This window comes from Rhinolophus hipposideros (genome assembly GCF_964194185.1).
Source record: "Rhinolophus hipposideros genome assembly, chromosome: 5".
Classification (NCBI taxonomy): Eukaryota; Metazoa; Chordata; class Mammalia; order Chiroptera; family Rhinolophidae; genus Rhinolophus; species Rhinolophus hipposideros.
Window position 1 is genome coordinate 97,716,915 of NC_138051.1, and position 22,673 is coordinate 97,739,587.

Consider the following 22,673-nt stretch of genomic DNA (forward strand, 5'->3'; position numbering starts at 1 on the left):
AGCTCGTCACCCTGCCCCCGCGGACTGAACAGTGACAGTCTACTCTTTTATGATGTCTTTGAAATCAGCAATTACTTCACTCCTATGGAAGGGTTTGTTTTGCTATCTGGACGGTTGCAGGAGTATAAACAATTGGATATCCCCATTTGGTAGATGAAGAAACTAAGAGATGGACTGGTTTGCCCTGGGCCGTTGAGGAACAGACATATTTGAGACTGTGCCGTGCCGGCCCATACCTCAAACCCAGGGCTTCGACACTGAGATGGGCCCTCATGCTCCAGCAACAAGTCTGAGCAGCACCTGAACCCCGGAAGTCTAACCCGCGTTCGGGCGCTGCTCTGGGAGGACACGCTTCAAGAAAACCCTGTAAGAACATCTAGATTTCCCAAAGTAATAAAACTGAAGACGCTGAACTGCACGTCTGAAGAAGGCCTCCCTGGGATCCTCTGTCGACCAGTTCTACTGGTATTTATTTCAACATGATCCCGCTGACAGAATACCCCCTTCCCAAGCAAATCTGCCACACGTAGCTCCTGAACAAAGCAAGGTAAGTCACCTGAGCCCTGCAGAGTTGTCAGGCTCAGAACCACACACTGTGTGCGTGCGTGTGAGGCAGCCCACCTACCACGTGGACACAAAGGCGTGTGCCTCGCAAAGCAGCAGAGCACCCAGAGGCTGCGCGCTCTCTTCAAGGAGTATTCTGGACAAAAACCTTCCACCACTCTGCCCCAAGGTTTAACCTGGAACTACAGGGAGAAATCACCAGTAATTACTACAACTGTGAATCGTCAAAATAACGAAAACAGATGAGTTCACCTCGTCCTCCATGAAATCAGCCCAACCATGAGTTGTTGCCTATCTTTCAGGCAAAACATGAACAATCACCCCCACAACACACACCTTGTCTCCAAAATTCCTAAAATGTAGGTCCTTCTAAAGGAACTGCAGGGACCTAGGATAGGCCCCTCGAACACACACGCAGATAACAAGTGTTTCATCTTTCTGTTTATGAAGGAATCCGGTAACATAAATATTGATCAAACATGAGAATCTGCCTTTTCAGTCTTGGACCATTATGAGTGCTAGACTGTGATCTTTACCTGTATTTACAGATATTCAAAGGCAGATTCTATCTTGTTAGAACTGTTATAAATGGACGTCTGAGGAATCGCCAGCAAGTTCAGGCAGATACGGAAACCTTCCCGTCCAGGACTGCCAGCAGCTTTGAGTTCCCAAGTGTTGAATTTGTTACCTTTTTCACAGGCCTTTCAAAAAAATAAATTGACAAATACCTTCAGATTCCTCCATCAGAAAAGCTAGCTGCTCAAAGTTCAGGTTAAGTAAATCTGAGACTTTTTTTTTTTTAAGATCAACTCTTAACTCAAAATACCACGAAGTTCCTGTAGCCTTTGAGAGCACAGAGAATGCAGTATTCTGTTATGATTTGGGTCAGCCCAAATCATAAATAGATATATCAATGTTTTTTAATTACCTTGATTCTTGTTACAGCAAATCTCTGAAAATAGAGACATGGTTCCAATTCTAGCCTAGAAAAGCTGTCACAGTGAAGGTAAACTTTTAATCTTCTATAGCCAAACAGCATACATTTTTATTTCTGGGAGTAACAGTTTTGGGAAAATGTTTGAACATTTCCTTCAGAGCTTTGTGGTAAATATGTTGGGCGTCCAACCACTGCTTTTCTGGGCTTTAAGGGCCTGCTGGAGTACTTGAAACAATTGGAGGCCAATTTTTAAGAAGCAAATATAGAGACTCAGCAAGGTGACCATTTGCATACAAATTCTCTTGGGGGGTATTGAAAAACAACGGGGGGGGGGGGGAGGCCTGAAGGAAGCACTGACATTAATTTCCTGTAATTCCACCAGGCTTTGTGTCCCATTCCAGTGGAGGGTCCCATTTCCACACAACTGGGAAAACACTTTTGCTCTTGAGTATTTTAAAATTCCAGCCTCAGGAATTCCCTCTAGAGAAGCAGGCTCCCTCTCCTGCCAGAGGGGAAGGGAGAGAGAACTCCAAAGAAAACCTCTTCTGGACACGACTGTTTGCCCTGAATAGACAAAAAAAATGCAAAAGAGAACTCGGGGGGCTCCTTTCAACCCGGCCTCACCTGGATCTAGGGAACTGCCAGGCTCTGTCCGGCCAGCGTGGGCTGGGGAGGGCGGCGCTACCCTTCAGTGCTCCGGCGCCCGGGGGAGAGGGGATCCCCGGGCGCCCCCAGGGCCCAGGACTGCCACACCAACAAGGACCCCTGCCCCTCACGCGTGACAGTTTCGGGGAGGAGGCCACTGGCAGGAGTTTTCAGAGTCCTGAAAGGCAATTCTCCACGCCTGGGAAGGTCAGTAGCCCGGGAGCGCGCCCGGGGGTTCCGGGAGAGGCGGAGGGTGGAGGAGGGGCGGCCCAGCGCACAAAGGGGCCCCAAGACGGCGGGCTCCCCGCCCTTGACCTTGGGTCTCCGCCTCCATCCATCTCCGCCTGCTGCCGGGGAAAGGGGCTGGCCCCGGGCCAGGGGCGCGCTCCACAGGCCTCAACGGGAGGGGGGGAGAACGGGGGGGGGGGGGGGGAGGTAGGCTCCGAAAAAAAGACTCAAGCGCTGCAGAGCGCTCCCTGGAAACCTGCATTCCATCTACCCCCACTCCTTCGGGAGCCGGGTCCTGGGGCAGCTCCGATTCACTGCACACATACATACCCCCAACTCAGAAGTTGCCTGGATGCACGAAGGGAAGCCCCCTCCCTTTGCTTAACCCTACGACTCGCCGCCCCCCCCCCCAGCCTTCCTCGGACCTGGGCCGAGAAGGGGAGGGAGGCTGTCACAGGAGGAAGAAAGGAGCGCGCCTTCCCGGCGAGGCCAGACACGGGCAGGGTCAGCTGCGCCGCTGCCCGCCCCTCGCCTCCCATCTCGGGCAGCTGGGCCATTAAGTCCCCGAATTATGCATGGACCTGGAGCCCCCTCCGTCCTCCCGCCCCAAGAAGACACAATCAACGTGCACGGGTGGGCCTGGCGAGCAGGAAGGCGGTGGCTCATGGTGGCAGAGCCGAGCGCCGGGGCACAGAATGGAAAGTCAACGAGGCCGGCTGCGCGGCGGAGGCCAGGCCCGCCCAGAGGCCCCGGAGCAGCGGCTCCGAACTCCCGGTGGAACCCAGTCAGCAGGGGAGGGGCCCGGACTGCAGGGGAGGCCCCCGGCGGCGCAGTCACAAAGTCGCCGGTGTCCCCGCGTTTCCCGTGCGGGGCCGCGAGGTGCAGATCGCCCTCGCGTCCCCGCCTGAGCTCTGCTCCACCCGCCTCGGAAAAGGCCATTGTGTGCCCCGACTTGGCAGTGAAGGGAGACTAATGGACCCCAACCGTGGAGCCCCTAGGGGGCGGAGCCTGAAGTTCCCCCGCCGGCTTGGCAGGAGGAGCACTGTCCCTGCCCCTCCCGCAGAAGAGGGGATGCTTTGCAATAAGTGTGTACGGTCTGGGGGAGAAAAGGGGCCCTGGCGGGAGGACGGATCGCTAGAGACCCGCGGAGGAGCAAAACGAGTCTTGCAAGTTGCCACCGTCGGGGCACACGGGAAATTGCATTGGCGGTGAGGCAGGTGGCGCCCGGTTTCATGGGAGCCGGAGAAGAGGTTCAGTCTCAGAGCTCGCAAGGAACGACTTTGATGCCCAGCTCCCCTCCCCACCCCCACCCCCCAGTCTCAGAACGCGCCAAGGACCCTGGCCCCAGAGCGCTTGGCAGTCTAGCGTTCCCACCGCACACGCGGTTTTCGGTTTTTGTGTCCTGACTGCCGTGCTCCGTATGGCAGGGCCCTGAGTGTGCTGTCTTGGGCCCGTTTGTTTCTGGAAATGATTCTCTCTCTCTTTCCCCTTCTCTCCAAAGCAAAGGTCAGGTCAGGAAAATTACAGACTTCTTTTTCCCAGTGAATAAAGACGCCTCCTTCGCAGGGAAAGTTTTACAAGCCCATGATGTCCATGATGCAGAGAGGACCACACTGTTTAGATTTCTTAATTGTCTGGCTTTGAACTCCGGGTGGGAGAGGGAAAGAATCTGCTCAGCTCCCTTGGAGAACTTAGCTTTGTGGGGTCTACCAACCTCAGCTGACTTAGCCAGTCCTGGAGGAGGAAGGGGTCATCAAAGGTTAGTCCTGTTTCTCCTTAAGGGAGAGGAAGAACCTAGAGAGTTGATATCACACTGAGCCCAGGTCAGGCAGTCCCTGGCCCCCAGCCCCAAGGGAGGACCCCCAGGGCCCCACTGGGGGTACACTCTCCAGATGCCACGTTCTACCTCCAAAAAGCCTTTGAAACAAAGCCAGTGCTTTCTCTGCTGATTTCAAGGATCCCTTTGGTCCCTGAAGTCAGGAAAGTGGCACTGTGTCTTCTGTGGACACTGACGGATTGGACAGCTGTCTTCACTGGCGCTCCATCAGAGTCCAGACTCGGAGGGCTGCCAGACCAAGAGACTGTGCATTGTGGTTTCACCTTGGGTGGGCGCTGACCCATGCATGCACCTGTTTGCACCTTTGAGTCTGGATTTATCTGCCTGTCTCTAAGGCTATGTCCATACCTGCAACCTGAAGGCTCTGGCAGCTGCCCAGGACTCAGCCCCAGGGGGTTAACAGCCCTGATCAAACTTTGGGCTTATAGAACCAGCTGGCTGTCCTGGGCTGGGCGGTTCACCCTGCCCTTGGCAGCATCTGAATGGCTGAATAGCTGTCTTCTCTCCACACCAGGAGTGGGGGGTTCTGACTTCTCATCTCCAACGAAAGGCCATTTTGTTGCTATTTTTCCACCCAAAGGATACTGGGGTCCCAGTTTCCATGTGTCTAAGCAGCAGCAGGCAGCTCCTTTTCCAAGACCTATCTCTCATCAAAGGATCCCACCTCTCCGTCCCAGGCCACCCCCTCTCACACCCAGAACCCTCCGCACAGACTCCCTCCTCCTTCCTGAGCCACCATGGCCCTTCCACATCAAAACCAGCAGACCAGCGGGAGGGCCCTAAGAAAACCTACTTAAAAAAATAAAATGGAGCCTACTAGAGGCCTTGCCTTCTCCAAAAAGGTCGCCCTGCCCCTGGCTTCAGCTGGGGGACTCCAAGTCCTGATCACATACCTGCCATCTGGGCTCAATAAGGGAGGGCCAACACCCCAGTCCCCTTAAGTCACTGCCCGCCACCTCCCAATGCCTGGGTCAGGGTGGGTCCAGATTTTGTGGGGCCTGAGGCTTATACAATTTGGGGGGCCCTATTAACAACAACAACAAAACGAATATCAAAGCACATTTACAAAATCAGGGGAATGCCTGGAAAGGACCTGTGCACACGAGGGGTCCTGAGCCTAAACTCCGTCAACCTCAGTCAGTGCAGCAAATCCTAACAGAAGAATCTTCACAGCTCGGAGCAGGAAGAGATCCGATATATCCCTTAGTATAATAATTTTTCTTTTCAGCCACCAGCTTCTTCTAAGAAAACTTACTTCCTAAGCCTGATATGTAACAAATGAGGAAAGTCAGTCAAGGCTGCTGGGTGGGAAGGGGACTGAGGCATAAACTGGAATCTAAGGCCCCACACCCTGTCAGTCTCCTGCCGCTGTTGGAAACCACTGGCCGCACCTTCTCACACTTCAGCTCAGGAAGCTCAGGCCCAGAGAGGGGGAAGGTCTGTTCAAGGTCACACAGCATGTCAGCCACAGGGCAAGGATACCACCTCGGGTCTTGGGCCAAAGTACACCATGCCAGCCCCTCCCCCACTGTGCACCCACTATGCCTGTTACCAGCCGACTGAGTGGAGTCAGCTCCTAACAAGATAGCTTTGCACAGTGGCAGTCGACACGAAATCCACAAGACGCATGTAGGTCAGGCAGAGGCCCACTGTCCTGATTCATTCGTCCCATGAGTCCCCAAGTCCCATCACGGAGCTTCACCGTCAGACTGGAAATCACTCGTTGCCTGGCTTGGAGCAGAAGGGGCCTGTGGCAGCCACCGTGAAAGAACCACACCAGCCCCTGGGGTCTGGGCTCTCTGGAGATGACCCAGGTGCCACCCTGGGAAGGTCACTGGCCAGAAGTCAAAAGCCTGGTTTCTAGGCACAACGGTTCGGCTAACTCCCAGGGTGACAGTGCAAGGCACTTAACTGAACCTCTCTGTGACTTGGTTTCCTCACCTACAAAATGAAAGTAATAACTGATTTACTGACTTTGTGGGGCAGAGGCAGTTGATGGGAACATAGGATGAAATATGACCACGGGCAGAACCACCTCAGCACAGTGAGGAGCCTGATTGCGGAGTTTAAGCCTTGGGCCCCTATTCACTGGCTGTGTGACCTTGGGCAAGTGACTTAGCATCTCTGGGCTTCAGCTTCCTCTTCCGGAAAGTGGCACTGATCCTACTGCCGACGTCATAGTTGTCGGGAGGGTTAAATCCCTTAAGATTTGTAAAGCCCTTCAAACAGTGACTGGCACATAGAAAGCTCTGATAAGTATGTGTTAAATTAAAAATCCAAATATGAAAAACTCAGTCTTTCTGTTTCCTGATGAAAAGATGAACCGAAGAGCTCAGCGGTGACAGCCAGGCTGCCTTCTTTATAGGGCTAACTGACGTGGAGCCCACTCCTAACAGATTCTAGAACTGGTGGTTATGCATGACGCAGGCATGAAAATTAGTGTGCGCGCGCGCATACACACACACACACACACACACACACACAAAAGCTGTCAAATGCCTAATAAAAACCTTAAGTCAACTGCTAACTATTTACTGTCAAATAAAAACCCTAATAATAATAATAGTAACTGAGGCTGACTTGATTAGGTTCTGGGCATTGGAGTCCAGGTTTCTTTCTCTCTCATTCTCTTCCTTTACTTTCCTTCCTCTATCCTGAAATGGAAGTAAGGAATCACCTACATAAATCACAGATCACAAGGCCCCAAACCTAAAAAGTAAAGGGAAAAAATTTACCCTTTAGCGGCCTATATTCTTTGTCTTCGTTTTCATTCAGTAAAACTCTCCGCTACAACTCAGTGCTACCGTCCCATTTTGCAGCTCTCTGCTGCTGACTCTCTGCACGCGTTTGCACAGATCACACAGGACCTTCCATAGGTCAGGGATTTCTCCCCGGTTACAGGTGAGGAAACCAGGGCTCTGCAAGGGGAAATGGTCTGTCTCCAGCCACAGGGCCAGGCAGCCTCGTATAACAAAAGGTCACCTGTCCTGACTCAAGATAATTGGGGCCTGGACTCAACCCTGCCGGTAACCAGTGACCCAAGCTCATACGTCCTGTAACAGGTAAGAATGCGAGGTTGGCAATGAGATCCTTCCAGCCCAGGCCAAGAGGCTAGACCCCCTTTACATCCTGCTAGTGACTATTATTAACCACAATCGACAAGCCCCAGGGACTAGTCTAGGCATACATTGTCCAAATCAAACCTGATAACGAGACTCAAAGACAAGAAAGACTATCTCCATTTCACAGGAAACCAAGACGTGCAGAGCTGAAGGTCATACAACAAGTCACTGGCGAAACCAAAATTCCAGTCCAGGTCCATCTGAATTCACACTTCATTGCTCTCCTTCCTGCCACCGACCTCTCCAAAACCTCCACCAGGAAATACAGACAACTATGAGGCTGCCACAGACTGTGGTCCAAAGTCTCTGGGGGCCTGAGAGCTCCCGGCCATAGCGGCAAAGGGACACGCCTGGGACTGGCTTCAAGGACCACCTTGGATGGGGTCTAGAGGTACTGCCTGCCTCCAGTGGCTCCACCAACCTCTCCCTAAGCCTCCATACCCTGCGTTATCCAAAGAAACCAGGCAGACCCAGGTCTGACTCCACTTTGCTGTGTGACCTTGGGCCTAGTCCCTTAACCTCTCTGAACCCCAGTTTAAAGTAGGGTTAGAAATATCTATTTCAGGTGGGGTTAGAGGTATCTGTTTCAAAGGTGGTATCTATTTCAAAGTGAGATAACCCAAGAAAAACACCTAACACATGAGTTACCAGGTGGGCCCCTCTTCCCCACCACCCACCAGCTCTGCCAAAGCTCTGGGATCAGCCCTGAAAGGCCCCGCACCTCACCCTGAGCTCAGGGCCACATCCCTCAGACAGAACACTCCACTCTTCCTTGGTGCAATCAGAACTAATAATTAGTTGTCACGATTTAATAATAAAAAAAAGATAATCCATGCCACAACACACATGGATTTAACCAATCTTAATTTGGAGGGAAAATAACAACTCTACATATATCAAATGCAAGTTTTTAAAGACAACCTGCAAGTGGGTTTATCTCCAGTTTCCAGCACAGGCAACCTATTTAGTTTCTACCACTGGCCAAGCTAATATTCTTTTTTACCCCCACATTTATGTTATTATTTTTTAAAGTCTGAAACGAACATTCTCAGAGCAGCAAGTAAGTCCTCAGGCTGATCAGAAGCCTTTTCTTCTCCAATGCATTGTCGGGCGATGGGTCACTGTCTGGGAACCCAGACCGCGGCGCGTCTGTGCCCTACCGGCTACGTGAACCACCCTCCACCCCAGGCCTTCAGGGTTCTAGGTCCAGGATGGAGACTTGGAAAGTGGGGGGCTATTGCAGCAGGGAACTGCCTACCACCTTCAGCCCGGGGGGCTCTGCCACCTCCTGTCACCTGCTGCCTGTCTCCTGCATCTCTCCAGAAATCTGACATTTGGGGTTTAAGGGGAAGAGAAAGGAAAGGCAGAAGGCAAACTTATGACTGACAGCTAATGGCTCATTTCTCCCATTACAGAAGAGGTGATAACACGCAAGAACAAATTACCTGTGATCAAGAGCCTCTCCCCTCCAGTGGCTATAAAATGGGAATTCTAAGGAGGAATCTGGAGGAAATGGCTGAGAAAGAGAGCCAAGATAAGTTTTCAAGATTTTCACTGAGAAAAGCAAAAACTTTGGGCTGCCTAGCAGGATCCTGAGTGTGGCTTTGTAGAAGCTGCCACTTTTCCATTGTCTCCCTCCAGCAGGACTGTGTTGGGTGGGTGCTTGAACTCAGAAAAATAGGTGCAGACGTGGAAACTGAGGCCCAGAAAAGAGACAGGACTTGCCTGAGTCGGAGCTGGAATTCCACCCCAGCCAGCTGACACCCAAGCCCGTGCTCCTTCAACCCCTGAGACGCAGGGCAACACACCATCAGAGCTTCACCGTAGGGCAATAATGTGACCAAAGATGGGGCTAGCAGCGGGGTGACACACACAACAGCACAACCATCATTCTGACATCGTTTCTGATGTGGAATTCTCAGAACCCAGAAAGCTTCCAAGCAGAATTCTCAGAACCCAGAAAGGTTCCATTCTTTCCTCAACCCAGGAGACCCACTGGAAATGACGAAGCTGGGGAAAGCAGAGGAAGGGGAGGGCCCTCATATTTATAGCATGCGTTGCCGTGCACCAGGCACGTGCCACTTAACGTCACAATTACTGTTAGGTATGTTCCCAGATGAGGAAACTGCAGCTCAGAAAGTCAACTCTCACTGCCCGAGGCTGGCAGGCAGCAGGGTGGCACAAACCTGGGCTGGGTCCTTTCCCACACAGCAGCACGAGCCTGCCTGATGCAGGTCACAAACCTCAAATCCCCCTAAGCCCCTTTTCCCCTCCTCCTCCTCAAGAGGCCCATCCCAGATAACAGCTCTAGAGACTCCTGCTCTGTGCAAACTCTGGAACCACCCTCATGTCCCTCCCGGGCTCTACCACTCCCATCTTCCCTTGATGGATGGGCCCCGAGTTCCATCAGAACCCTCAGAGAGGCAGGGACAGGCCATAGGAAGGGATCTTAAGAAACAGAAAGAACTCCTCTATAGGCAGATATATGGCAGAGGCACATGCCTGTCCCTGACACAGACCTTCAGGCCAAGCCCCTACCTCTGACCAGCTCCACACTCTGTCCCCACATGGGACACAAGCTCCACAGACAGGCCTCCTCTGCCCATAGCGGACACTCAGGGAGCAGGGCTCAGGCCCCAGAACACACACAGCAAGGGCAGGGACACAGCCTACCCACACTCTGGCCAAGTTCCCCACGTGGGATGGAGCTGAAGCCCTGTGGCCATCCTCCCGCTACGTTGCTGTCTCTGAGACTGTCATCCCATTGGGGACGAGGCGGGGATGCCCGGGGAAGATAAAGGTAATAGGCACTCCGCTGATGAATAAATGAATGAATGAATGAATGAATGAAAGCCCTGCAGGAGACTAAACTTCAGAAACTTTCTCCTTCCACTCTCATACTTCTTTGTTTCTTAATCATTTAACAAAACAAAACAAAAAAAGGAATAATAACTACTCCTTTCATACCCGTATCTCCAGAATTACTGTTTCCCAAGAAAAGGGCTGATCCAGGGTCCAACCCTGCTATAATGACTGACAGCATTTCAACTCGGTTCTCACCCTGGGGACGCCCTTAAGGGTGGAAGGGACCCCACATATTTACAGGCCAGCCCTGCCCGTCCATTTCTGGAGCACTGCTTCTAGAAGCACCTGGTGGCAAGGAGGACAGCATACAGGAAAGGCAGGACACTCGTGGCCACCGCTGACAGCCAAGCCAGAGGCAAAGTCCCAAGAATGAACAGCCACCGGCCCTGGGACAACAGTGGGGCATGGAAGGGCCGGAGCATCCCCTCCCAGCCACAGCCAGGAGGCAACAGGAGAGGCCCGGGCAGGCCAGCGGTGCCAGCGGCATGGGCAGCAGCTGTGCGGATTTCCGGAAGCCCGGGCGGAAACGCGCCTGTGATTCCTAGCCCCCCTCTTAAAATATAAAGACTCAATTATCTTTGAGCAGCTTGCTTTACACATGAATTGACACATTTATTTTACAATAAATAACTGAAAGTTATCTGTGTTTCCTTTACTGTTGATCTACACAGAGAAATAATAAACAGGGCTTGTCTACAAAAATGCAACCACGGCAGCCCTCAGAATTCAATTAAGCTAAAATAATTAATGCTCCCACCATATTAAATTACTTTATACATTTGAGCCACTGAAGTTTTATTCTTTAATCTTTCCTTTTTATTAAATAAAAAAGGAAAAAAAGTTGGTGCCAACGTAGGGAGGGAAAAGTCAAAAAGGAAGACTGGAAAGGGAAGTGTGCCGTTGAATGGAATGGTCGTCTTCAGCTGACAGAGCATGGAGACTGTTTTGTGCCTTTGATTAAAATAACATTTTAAATGCTTTGAACAAACATATCTCTTTAGACTTCTAAGGGATTATTTTACATATTTCTTCAAGAATGAAAAAATCCATTCGTCCTGTTGCTGAACAGAAAAGGCCAAGAAAATCTTTCGTCACACATAAAATAAAAATACGGTAGGCTGCTGCAGCATTACAACCCCAAAAAGGAGGGGAGGGGGGCGGAGGACAAAGCGCCTTAGAGATTAACTGCCTTTTATGAAATCATATTTAGGCGCTTTCTTAAACAAACCTACCCTCAACGATCTGCCGCCTCTCATGGGGAAATACCTTCAATGTGAAAAGAGAATTCAGATGGGTTTTTGGCAAAGGCAGAAAGTCTTTCCACTGAAACATAAGGAGAAGCCGGCATCTCATCGGCAGAAGCCACCCCTGAAAGGTCTGTGTGCACTGGTGCCAGGAGCTCATACCGCTGGTGACAACAACCCTCGAATGTCTGATGAAAGGAAGGGTGGGGACCCCAACAACACAGACAAAAGAGACCCAGCACCTGGCTCGCCTGATGGCTCCAGCCCTAACGAAGGAAGTGTCTCTCAGATCTGCACGGAATTCAGAGACCCGGGTTTACGTGACCATGGCCTGGACATGTCAGACATTTTTCTCCATGTCCTTGGCACCTTAGGAGTGAGAGACTCTCGTGCTGGGACACACACCGAAGGCAAGGCCCACAGGCCACTGTGCCCAGTGCATGCCACCAGTCTCTCCACGGGAGCAAGATCTCATCAGTTCCATTTTACAGATGGGCAAAGTGAGGCCTGAGGTCACAGAGTAGCCGGGCTTGCTGCATTACCTTACCCATGGATACACTAGGCTCACCCTCCAAGGAACACCCAGCCTCAGCCCCTCCAGCATCCCTGCTAGCTTCCTTGACTGAAACACGGTGGAGACAGATCCATACGTTTTCCCAGCTGGCCACCTACTTGCACACTGCAGAACTGACCTCTCAGAGGACAGTTCTAAAGCATTTACGGAGTCCTGCTCATTTAATCCCAGCACCAAGCCAGCCAGTGTTAGCACTCCCTGTTAACAGATGAGGAAACTGAGGCTCAGACCTGTGTAGCATCTTGTCCAAATTCAACCATCAGGATTCAAACACTCATCTGCATGCCCTCTGATGCCAACTTGCTGCAGGACAGGCTGCCACTTCTAGGGGACACAGCCCAGCCAGGGCACTCCCATTCTCCCTCCGGCTTCCTGGGCTCAGAAGAATGATCCAGATTCCAATACTCTGGTTCACACAGAGCCTGTGCTCCCTGGAGGAGACTCTGGCAGGCCACAGCCCTGTGGTGAGCAGACCTGGCTGGAAGGCACAAGCCCCAGACCTGTTCTTCAGGTGATAAAAATCAGCCATCCACATGGCTGGCCAAGTGGACATGCCAGAGGGCATGTCCAACATCCCCCAAGGGGCACTCTAGCAAGTGCCCACCCCTGAGGATAGGCAGTGTCAGAAGGGTCCTCTGAGATCAGGGGGCCTAACCCCTCTTTCCACAGGTGGGAAACTGAAGCCAGAGAGAGGAGGGGGAGAAAATGAGCACTCCCATTCATAAGTGCCGTCCAGGGGCCGCCCACATGCAGCCCCATTAGCTCACAACCCCACTGAAAGAGGTTTCACTGACCCCATTTCACAGACTGGGAAACGGATCCGTCCGAGTTGTGGATTTCACACGATTCCAACCCAAGATTCTCTGGCTCCAAAACCAGAGACTAAGCCATAAACCCCAGCAGACTGAGGGTCAACCAGACTTCCAAATTCCCATCAGTGCTCCTGGCCACCTGTGCATTAAGCCCCACAACAGCATCCCGTTGCCAAAAGCAAAGCCACCATGGGCCATTTGGGCCCCCCTGAGCTCCGGGCCTGTCTCCTACTGAGGGTCACCTGGACGGCGGACCATCGGAAAGGACGAGCCCAGCTGGTGGCCCAGAGGCTGTCCTGATAGCTCCTGGGCCATCCCAGCACCGACACCCTCAGATTGAGGGCGAGCCCCCCGACACAGCAAGGGGTGAAGGCGGGCATGAGACCGGGGGGGTGGCTTCGTCAGCGGCCAGGCGAGTGCCACATTCCATACCTGCAATGTTCTCCTGCTTGGGGCAAATGCCTTTCGTGGGCGAGAGCAGGTGGTCATCTTCGTCGGGGGTGACCTGGATCCCAATCTCCACCGGCTCGGACACTTTCCTGAGCTCAGAGCGTGAGGAGGGCGGCGGGCTGCCCTTGTCCAGGCCTTTGTCATAACAGGCACCCAGGCTGCCACCACACTGCTTCTTCTTGTGCTCTATAAAAACCAGGATATCCCCCAGGGGGAAGTTCATCTGACACTGTCCACAGGTGAGCAGGTCAGGGTCGGGGCCACCCACTAACAGCCCCAGGCCGCTGGGCTCCTCTATCTCCAGACCCTCGTCTTCTTCAAGGATGGCAGCCTCCACATGGTCAGCCTCTGCTGGAGAGAGAAAGGAGAAAGGGGGGGGGGCAGAAAAGATAGAGATGGGCTTAGGCAATCACAAGCACCCATCGTTCATTCCAACCCATCCCCACCTAGAGGCAGGCCCCCTCCGCTGCGGGATGCCAGAGTTCACCAAGTGCTCCCCACGACTCCTGGAGGCAGGGGCTTCACCAGCCCACGGGTGACAGATAGAGTAACGTCACGGCTCCCTGAGGTTGCGACTTCAGTAGTGTTAGTGGTGACCTTACTACTTTCTAGTTCATTCTCTGTCGATCCCCCTCCCCAACATAGCACAGGAACACATACGTGTCCACAAGCACAGACACACATCCTGGTTTCACAAGAGACTCAGCCGTCCCAGACGTATCAGCTACAGACGTGTCTCTCAAACTTTGCAGCACCTGAGAATCACCTGGGAGACTCAGAAAATCTCCCATGCCCTCACAGCACCCCAGACCAATGACACTGGGACCCAAACATGAGGTTGTTGTTTTTTAAGACTCCCAGGAGACCCTGATGGGCAGGCAAGGCTGACAACCACGAGCGAGCGGGGCGGCTCACCCTTCTGGGGCTGGATCTGCTGCACCCTCTCCCCCCCACCTTTCATTCATGCTTTCCCCATTCATGCAAGTCTGACTTGCATTCCTCTACCTGAGACCTGGCTGCATACCAGACAAGAAAACAGAAACCCAGACAGCCATCACAGGGCCAGGCCTTACGAGAGAAAGAAGCCCACACGCTCAGAAAGCAACAAGTGAGCGTTGGTTCCAAAAGAAATACCGAAAGGAAAAGCAACGCTGAGTCTGCTGGCGTAAAGGGGGAGCTGGCTTTCCTGTCAAACATCCAGCACCTGGTCAGATTTCCACTGTTTTGTAGATGTCCCAGCACTCATCGAGTCCCCACTGTCCTTTTTTGTTGGTTGGTTTTATTCTCACTCCCAGAAAAAGAAAAGGAAAAAAAATTCTTCAGGCTGCAAAAGCATTTCTTGGCAGATGACAAACCACCCTTTCAATGGGCTGTACATTTTCATATTTCTTTAGCAGCCGACATACTTACTTTTTTTTTTTTTTAAAGGAGCGTAGGACCCAAATATCTTGAAGCTAATGAATGCCTCAAAAAGCAGCAAACCCCTCAGGAGAAAAGTGGAAGACTGTCAGCTGAAAAAAAAGTGTCACAAATAAGGGACGTGGACAATGAGCTTGCATCTGCTCTGGGGGTCTGAACAAATTCGGGTGGGAATTTTTTGAGAGCAAATGCCAGCACATCGGCCCGAGTGCCGGGGTCTTCAGGGGTCTGAAACCCAAGGAGGCAGGCAAACTGTAAGTTCTGTGATATTTAGGAAAGGATCGTGAAAACCACAGAAAACAGAGGGAAGGGATGGAAGGGAGAAAAACACATCCCGTGGCAGTGAGGTTATTGACCGGCCAGAACCAAAGAACAGATCATTTAAGGAAAAACCTCTATGGCATCTTTCATCCTCCACATAAATCACCGTTTCTGAACAGGCTTCTTCAGGGCCTGTGAGAGTCCATGTGTAGGACTCAATCGAGAACGGACTCAATGTATACAACATAGGACACGTGTGAACTATGCGTCTATAGGTCCAAGAGGAGGTATTGCTGGAATGGGACACTGCCATTTGAGATCCTGCCTGTGGGTCTAGAAAAGCAGGTCGAGTCCTCTTGATGCATTAAATGTAGACACGCGATAGAAATGTGGCCACACAAAAACACCCTGCTGGTGAGGAAATCCTCAATCTGTGGTCTGCATTCTTCTGACAACAAGCACCTATAAGGTACGAGAAAACATGTGCACAAAGCCAGCCCCAGAAACCATTAATTACACTTTAAAAAGAAGTCGGAGTTTACTTAAAAAGGAGTTGGAAGACAATGCTACATAATTAATTTACCAATTTATTTTATGAAAAGATGCTTTGCTATGGTTAAATGTAATCACAACCCTCACGCCAAACAGTGGTTCTAGGAGGGAACTGGATTCCTGTGAACGGTTTGTCAGAATGTAAAAGGTAATTATTCGCTGCCTCTTTTCCCTTTAATGATCTAACATTGAGCAATACTGTTTATATTGAAAAGCTTGCACCTTTAATTACCAATTACATATACATAATTTCAGAGCCAAAGGAGAGGGCTGTGAAAACAGTTCTTTAGAAATATAAGGATGTATTGTGCGCCATTTCTAGAGAAGGTAATCTAATAAATGGGAGGAGGATGTCAAAATATTGTTTTGTTAAAAAAAAAGAGAGAGAGAGAGGGGGGCACAAAGGAAATGAGCTAAAAAGCAAAAAAGGACAAAATGAAATTGAGAATTCAAAGGAAACAGAGGCAAGGGCTGTGGTAGGAAGGGTGACGGTACCTGGTACCGTGGTGAGCAGGGCTGGCACATGGCTGACAAACACGGCATCTGATAAAAACGAATGACGACAACAGCTTAGCCATCCATATTCCCAACTTGATCGTCCTTTCAGAAGTTGGGGAGGTGTCTTCTGTTGTTTAATTTCATCTTTGGTTTCCTTTTTTTGTTTTGTTTTGTGTTGCTTTGCTTTCCATTCACTTTTTCAGCCACGTCCATCGCTCTCTCCTGGGCAGGAGTTGTAGGAATATCTCCTCTCTGCTAAGAGGTTTTGAGCTACCTAATTTCAAAATCATTTTCTAATTCAAAAGAAACGCAGACTAAATGTAAAATCAGCAAAGGTCACGTAGGCCTGTGTGCAAGCATTCCTCCCTGTCCCTTCCACCTTTTGCTGAGGATTCTGCGTCACCAACACTGTCTCCCTTTCTCTCCTTTTTTTTTTTGTAACATCTGGTAATCCCTTCCTTCATGCGGCAGTCCCTGCCTTTTCACTTTCCTTATACTGCCAGCCCTGCGAGCCCCAATAATTAAGTTTGAAAGTACCCCAAACCGTTCACTGTGCTGTAGTTCAGATTTCTGCCACCAGTCCCCTTGCAGCTGCAGCCAACCCGCCTGGGCAGCCCGGCCCTGCTGGGGTCCTGCAGGCAACTCTGAACTCGGATCTCCACCTCCCAGACCCAGGATCCAGCTCACTGTCTCCAAGGGAGGCCAGGAGGCAAAGAAACATCAACCGAAATATCTCCTTCCCCTCCCACTGCCAGTGTTGAAAGTAAAACTCAAGGTGACAGAGGGCATTCACTCAGCTCCAAGACCGGGTTTCCTTTCCCCACCCCTGGGGTGTGGGGCCCTGCTGCAGGAGACACTTCCCAGGAAGGCAGCAATGTCACCCTCAACGTTCAGGTAGCAGAGGCACCCCGAACCCCCAAACTGTCAAACTTTGGGGTCAGAGTGGGTGGACCAAGGCAGCCTGCTGAACCTTAAAAGCTCACGCTCACGGCCTTCGGAGACACCTCCAAAGTCAGGCTGTGGTTTCATTTCCGCTGGCAGGCGGATACCAAGCTGGGTGTGTGGGGTGCGTGTGTGTGTGTCTCTGTGTGTGTGTGTCCCTTCTTAGAACTGCATCGATAATGGAAGAAATAAAAGGAGAAAGAGCCACATAGCCAAGCTCCGAGAGGGGCAAAGTGTGGGCGCGTCTGGCCCTCCTAGAACCCTCCTTCCTCTGTCCCGCGGGCACTGGAACCACACAGCCCCGCACAGCCTCGGAGACCCAGGCCTCTGCTGTGGCAGGCAGAGCGGTCCAAACTGCCACCCAGAGATGAGAAAGCACCAGAAAAAAGATACATGCAAACAAAAACAGCCTTTCAAATTCCCGGCCCCTGCAAACCAGCCTTTCAGGGCTGCCTTGTCCGGCCAACTCAGGCCTTACAAAAAGAAGGCAAGACGAGCTTTCTCCTCTGAGATGACGTCTGCTTTCGTGAAATACTCCCCAAGTGTCAGGCAGCCCTGGACAATACTGCTGCTCTCACTATTATGCGCCGAATAAAGGACGGGATTGCTAAATTGTTGGGACTCATTAAGAGGAAACACGAATGGATGCAGCGAGCCACTTGTCCCAATGTCAGATATCAGACTGGGGTGGGTTCTGAAATGTGAAATCCTAAAGCATATGGACACACACACAGTTAATTTTCTTTTACAACAAAACCACATTTTATTTACAAGGCTGGGCCTCCTCCCAGCTGGTAAAGGCATTTAGAAGCAATGAAATCAGGATTCACAAATAATAACAGACATTGTTGCTAACTGCACGGGGAGGCACTTGATCCTAAGACAAACTCTCCCGTGCCTCGCTGGTGCCTCGCTCGGATCAGCTGGAAAGGGATTTGGGACAGAGGACAGAAATGGGAGGGCATGGATGACACAGGCCCAGCCAAGCAGCCCACAGGCCCCCAGCACTGCACGGCCTCAGCAGGTGTATTCACCTGGCCAGTGATTCCCCCACAGGCAGGGCCCTCAAGGCCCCACCCACCCTGGTCCAACTGTCTCTTCGCCTGCCCTTCCGGGAATTGCAGCCAACAGGCCAGCCGGCCGCTGTCCCCAGAGTGCAGTGCACGTGGGTTACTGCCACACACAGCACACAGGCCACGGCCCCCTAACCCTGCACTGATCCAAATCCAAATCTCTAGCTTCCATAGCTGAGCCACAGTCCGGGAGAAACATACATAGAATTATCGGTTCAATGATAGATGGGGAGGGAAGGATGTGGGGGGAGGGTTGCCAGGCTCTTAAAACTGTGTGCCACCAACGTCACAGATGCCATCATGATGTGTACACGTGTTTACAAGAACTGTTCAGCATCCATCCGCCCGAGCTTTGCATCCGACTGGAGACTTTACACCTGCTTCCTACGAAGACGGAGCCCTTGCCATGCTTACCAATATCTGCGAAGGGCTCTCTTCCTTCTCCTCCCCGAGAACATTCAGGGAGGGGCTGGGACTCCGGGCGACATCGAAATACCAACGTGCACACTCGACAGAGCACAACACTTTCTGAGCTGCCATCAATTTTTAATTTATTGGATCCAAGAGAAAATAACAACCATGGGGAAGGGGAAGAGGGGTGGGTAGGAGAGGGAAGGAATCAATTCTTGGTGGAGACAATAATCTATGACTGGATGATGTTTAAAGGCACAAGAGGCTTTATGAAGTTCTCCGAACAGAGGGAATAATAAAGTGCCTGGCAGAGGGGACGGAGATAAGAGGGGACCGTTACCCAGCCAGGGATGCGTTCGGAGGACTGTGCTCCGAGGGCCACAAAGGGCTAGGACACATCTGGGGGTGGGGGCCACAATCCGGGTCCCAGCCATCTGCCCTCCAAATTTCTGTAGCCAACAAGGCTGGGAGCTGTTGCTCCCTAGGAGAGTCCAAAGCAGGACACGTCACACAGATGCTCTCTCTCCCCTGACCACCTGCCCTCTTGCACAGGGGTCTGAGGAGGCTACCTGTTCCAGGTGTCACAGAGATGGTGGCCCTGCGCCGCCCTGAGACCCTCCAAAGGCCACCTCCCTACCACCTTCAAATCACTACACGGTCCGGTGCCTACAGAGACCACCACCCCACAAAGCCCCATCGGCTCCACGCCAACCACAGCACACATCTCAAAGTGAAATTTTCAAGATTTCTGACATCTGGGCAGAAGACGGAGGAGAGAAGGGCTGCCTATGCACAGCCTTATCTGGCATGTGGGTTGTTGCCCTGCCCGTGAAAATGACCAGGGAGGGGTCTGGCTGACTGGGCCCTCAGGGGAAGGCCTGGGCCTGGCCTGCATTCCAGGAAGTCAGGCTTCCTGATCCAAGAAGAGGTTTGGGAACAGGAAGCACCTCAGCCACACAGCCCAGACAGAGGACCAGGTGGAGAAGTCCAGGGTTGTGAGGAGAAGCCCCATGGTCCTTCACATCCCCAGCCAGGCATCTCGACACTTCCACTCATCAGAAATAGCTCCCTGAAAAAATACCCTATACCTTGCTCTACAGACTTCAGTTCAACCTTTCCCCACCCCCTGCCGCATACACCTCTCCAGAACCCCAAAAACTGGGCTCAGCAGGCCGGGTCGCACACATTCAAAAGCAGGAAAAAAGACCAAATGAATAAGGAAGGCTGCGTTCAGGTGTATTCACAGATCCTATCCGTGACCAAAAGGTTACTTTTTTAAAAAGCCGAGTCCATGATACCAAAGAATGGGGTGATCTATGATTCGATAAATAAAACAGTCGATTCAAAAATAGAAATACAAAAAGATTTGCCGCCCCGGACAGAAATCCATCTAAACACATCCAGAAGATTCCACAAAACTGCAAATGCCTTAAGTCTTCACAGCCACGACAGGGCCCGTAATGATGCAATATAAAAGCTTTCTCTGCAGCCAAATGAAGAGGTTTGTTTTATTTAATGCTATGCTTTTTCAAAGGTGCTACTCAGAAGAAGGCTCCTCCACACGGTACACGGGACTGCAAGCCCTCAGCTGGAGGACTTTCTCTGAGGCAGGCAGCAAATGGTACCGGCAGAGCCGCTCCGCTTTCAACATCTCATTTCCCAGGTAGGCGGTTCACCGTGGCCCCGGTTTTTGTGTTGTTGTTTTTCTTAGCAGCACATGCATTTCTGAAGCACATGTTAATCACAGTAACACTGGCATTCAACTTGCTGGAGTCCTGTCTGCGTGTTGCTTTAGTAGAGAACTCATTAGAACATTAGCAAATGTATTTGTATTTCAGCAGTTCAGTGAAAGGGGGGCATAAAAAAGTGCTGTAGAACAGGATTTGGGGGGGTGTTTTGTTTGTTGTTACTTTGAAGTTACTTCATTTTGTGTGGCCTGGGATTTCATTATAGTAAAATAGCTTGGCCTGGCTAATTCAACACCCAAGCAGATTATCAGCTGCCTCAGGAAAAAAAAAAAAAAAAAAAAAGAATGAATTTCTTGAATTTCAGCAACTACACAAAAGATTTGCATATGTCAAAATGCCGGACAAGAAGTCCCCGGGAATGTAGTACCATTAATCAAACCTCTCGATCTGGGGTCACGTTTGCCAGTGAAAACGGTGCTGCTCCCCCCACTCCCCTCCATGGCTCGTGCAAGAAGTGTGTCCCACTGCTCTCATGTGTCTCCAAGTAGCCTGGTCGCGGCACTTCTTATACGCACCCTGGGAAAACTGCTCAGGAGGCAGTCAACACACAGCTTTTCTTGGGGAGGGGAAGAGAACCTGACAGAGTAGATCTCAATGACGTTGGGCTCCCCGGGAAAAACAGATTTGTGGGAGCAGAAAGCAGCCCCTGGGGTGGGGGGACACACGCAGAACACAGAGGCCCCCAGGCCTGATCATGTGAGTAAATAAAGAATGCTGTGGAGTGACAAAGCCATACTCAGAGCAGCTGGATGACACGGACATTCATTCCCGCTGTTATTCCGTACCCGCTCCCCATTCAAAAATAAGTCAGGGTCCCTACAGCTAAGGCCGCCTTCAGAGAAAGATGCTCAGCAAGCAGCAATTACTGGATCGTGCATGCAGGGCACAGTCCCCGAAGAGCATTTATGTTCCCTTGTCCTCCCAGATGTGACACAGCATTAAACCTAGAGGCCAAAGTCCTTGGAGACTTTCAGCTAAAGGTAGGACCTAACCGGACAGCCAGAGAGTCCTTCCTTAAGGTACAGGAGATGCAGGAAACAGTCTCCAAAGGTCAAGAACCCCATCTTCACCCTCCCCCATATATATAGATATATTTTTTTTTCCAAGCATGGCCATATCTGTATTCTGCGTTTAGGTACAGCTTGTGAAACTCCCCCAAGTTCCAAGGCACAGGACTGGGGATTTCTCAAGTTAATGTTTTTAACGGTTTTCTGTAGGCCAGAGGCCACTGCCCAGCCCAAGGCAGCGAGGTGACAGTGACACTTCATCTATGAGTCGTCAAATGAGCTCGCTGCCGTGATATGCTTACAACTGGCTCAATTCGAACATTAAATGAAGTAGAGAAATCATCAGATAAATTGCCGGCCCTCGGTACTGGAGAGTAAAGGCTCCTTCTCCAGCTGATGACAGCACTAGGCTTTTGTCTGACCTAATTTATTTCTCTTTCAGGTTAGAATAAAGCACTCTTTCGCGTCGCAGGGTAACCTCTGCTGCCCATATATTGAACTCAAACACAGGACTCAGGGTTACCCGTGCTGTTTCCAGATTTCCTGAGACTTGGAAAACATTATAGATCCAGAAATCCCGTGATCCAAAGCACACATATCCCCCAGCACTGGATTACATGTTTAAGGGAGAAATCGTTTCATTAAAAGCCACCCCATTACCAGCCCTGTTTGGGTGAAAGGTATTAGCAATGCTGGATCCAGCAAGCATTTACTCCTTCCCAAGTTTCACACGTTATTTGAGTTGGCATTTTATATCGTGGGGGAATGGCATTACTTCCCTTAACACAGTGGGGACATTACCTAATAAATGGAATTGAGAATCCACGTGTTATAAAATCTGAGCTAAGAGGATTTCCATTCATCAAGCTGTTTTAGGTACACGACTCCCCAAAGCAGCGAATCTCAGCTGTTCCCGGCATCTGTAACGGGCAATACAGAAACGGACAAAATGATGCGCACTCTTCCCAGACCCCCTGCCCGATCATAACTGCCTTAGCAGACTAAAGGAATTTTCAGGAAGTCAAGACCACAGACTAATCGGGGGGGGGGAAACACACACCTATTCAAAACTAACCGTTTTGATGGTTTCAAAAAGAGAGAGAAAGAAAAGAAAAATACCTCCATCTGCCAAGTAAGGGCTTGTAAATCAATGCCGATAGCTTGGAAATAGATTTCTCAAACTTATATTCTCATTTTTGTCCTGCTCGAATCTCTGCAGGAAAATCAATATTACAACTTCACACTTAAGACATTTTGCAGCAACGTCAGGGGCCTGGGCTGCGGGCGGAAAGCCCTTCCTAGCCGGTGGTAGCGGAGGCGCCGAGCCATGACACGGGCGCCGAGCGCCCCCTAGCTGCCACGTGGAGCCAGGCGCGGCGCGGCGCTGCAAGCTTGCCATCCACCAGAAGCCAATGCAACTGAAAGTTTATTTTGGAAAGTCTTTTATCACAACAAGCAACAGAGATTGCGAAGCGATCGAGAAG

General features: G+C 51.1%; 1 protein-coding gene across 5 annotated transcripts in view; it reads right to left on the minus strand.

Moving 5' to 3' along the window:
• The window catches only part of BCL11B (BCL11 transcription factor B), a 95,301-nt gene that overhangs the window by 67,327 nt on the left and 5,301 nt on the right, over positions 1-22,673 (minus strand). For 2 of the 5 annotated variants that reach the window (XM_081047786.1, XM_081047783.1), the window contains exon 2: positions 13,261-13,626. In XM_081047786.1, the coding sequence (XP_080903912.1) occupies positions 13,261-13,626 (366 nt within the window). Of the gene's footprint in view, positions 1-13,260; positions 13,630-22,308; positions 22,439-22,673 lie in introns of those variants that run through there. The other 3 variants (XM_081047785.1, XM_081047782.1, XM_081047784.1) reach the window with 2 other exon arrangements.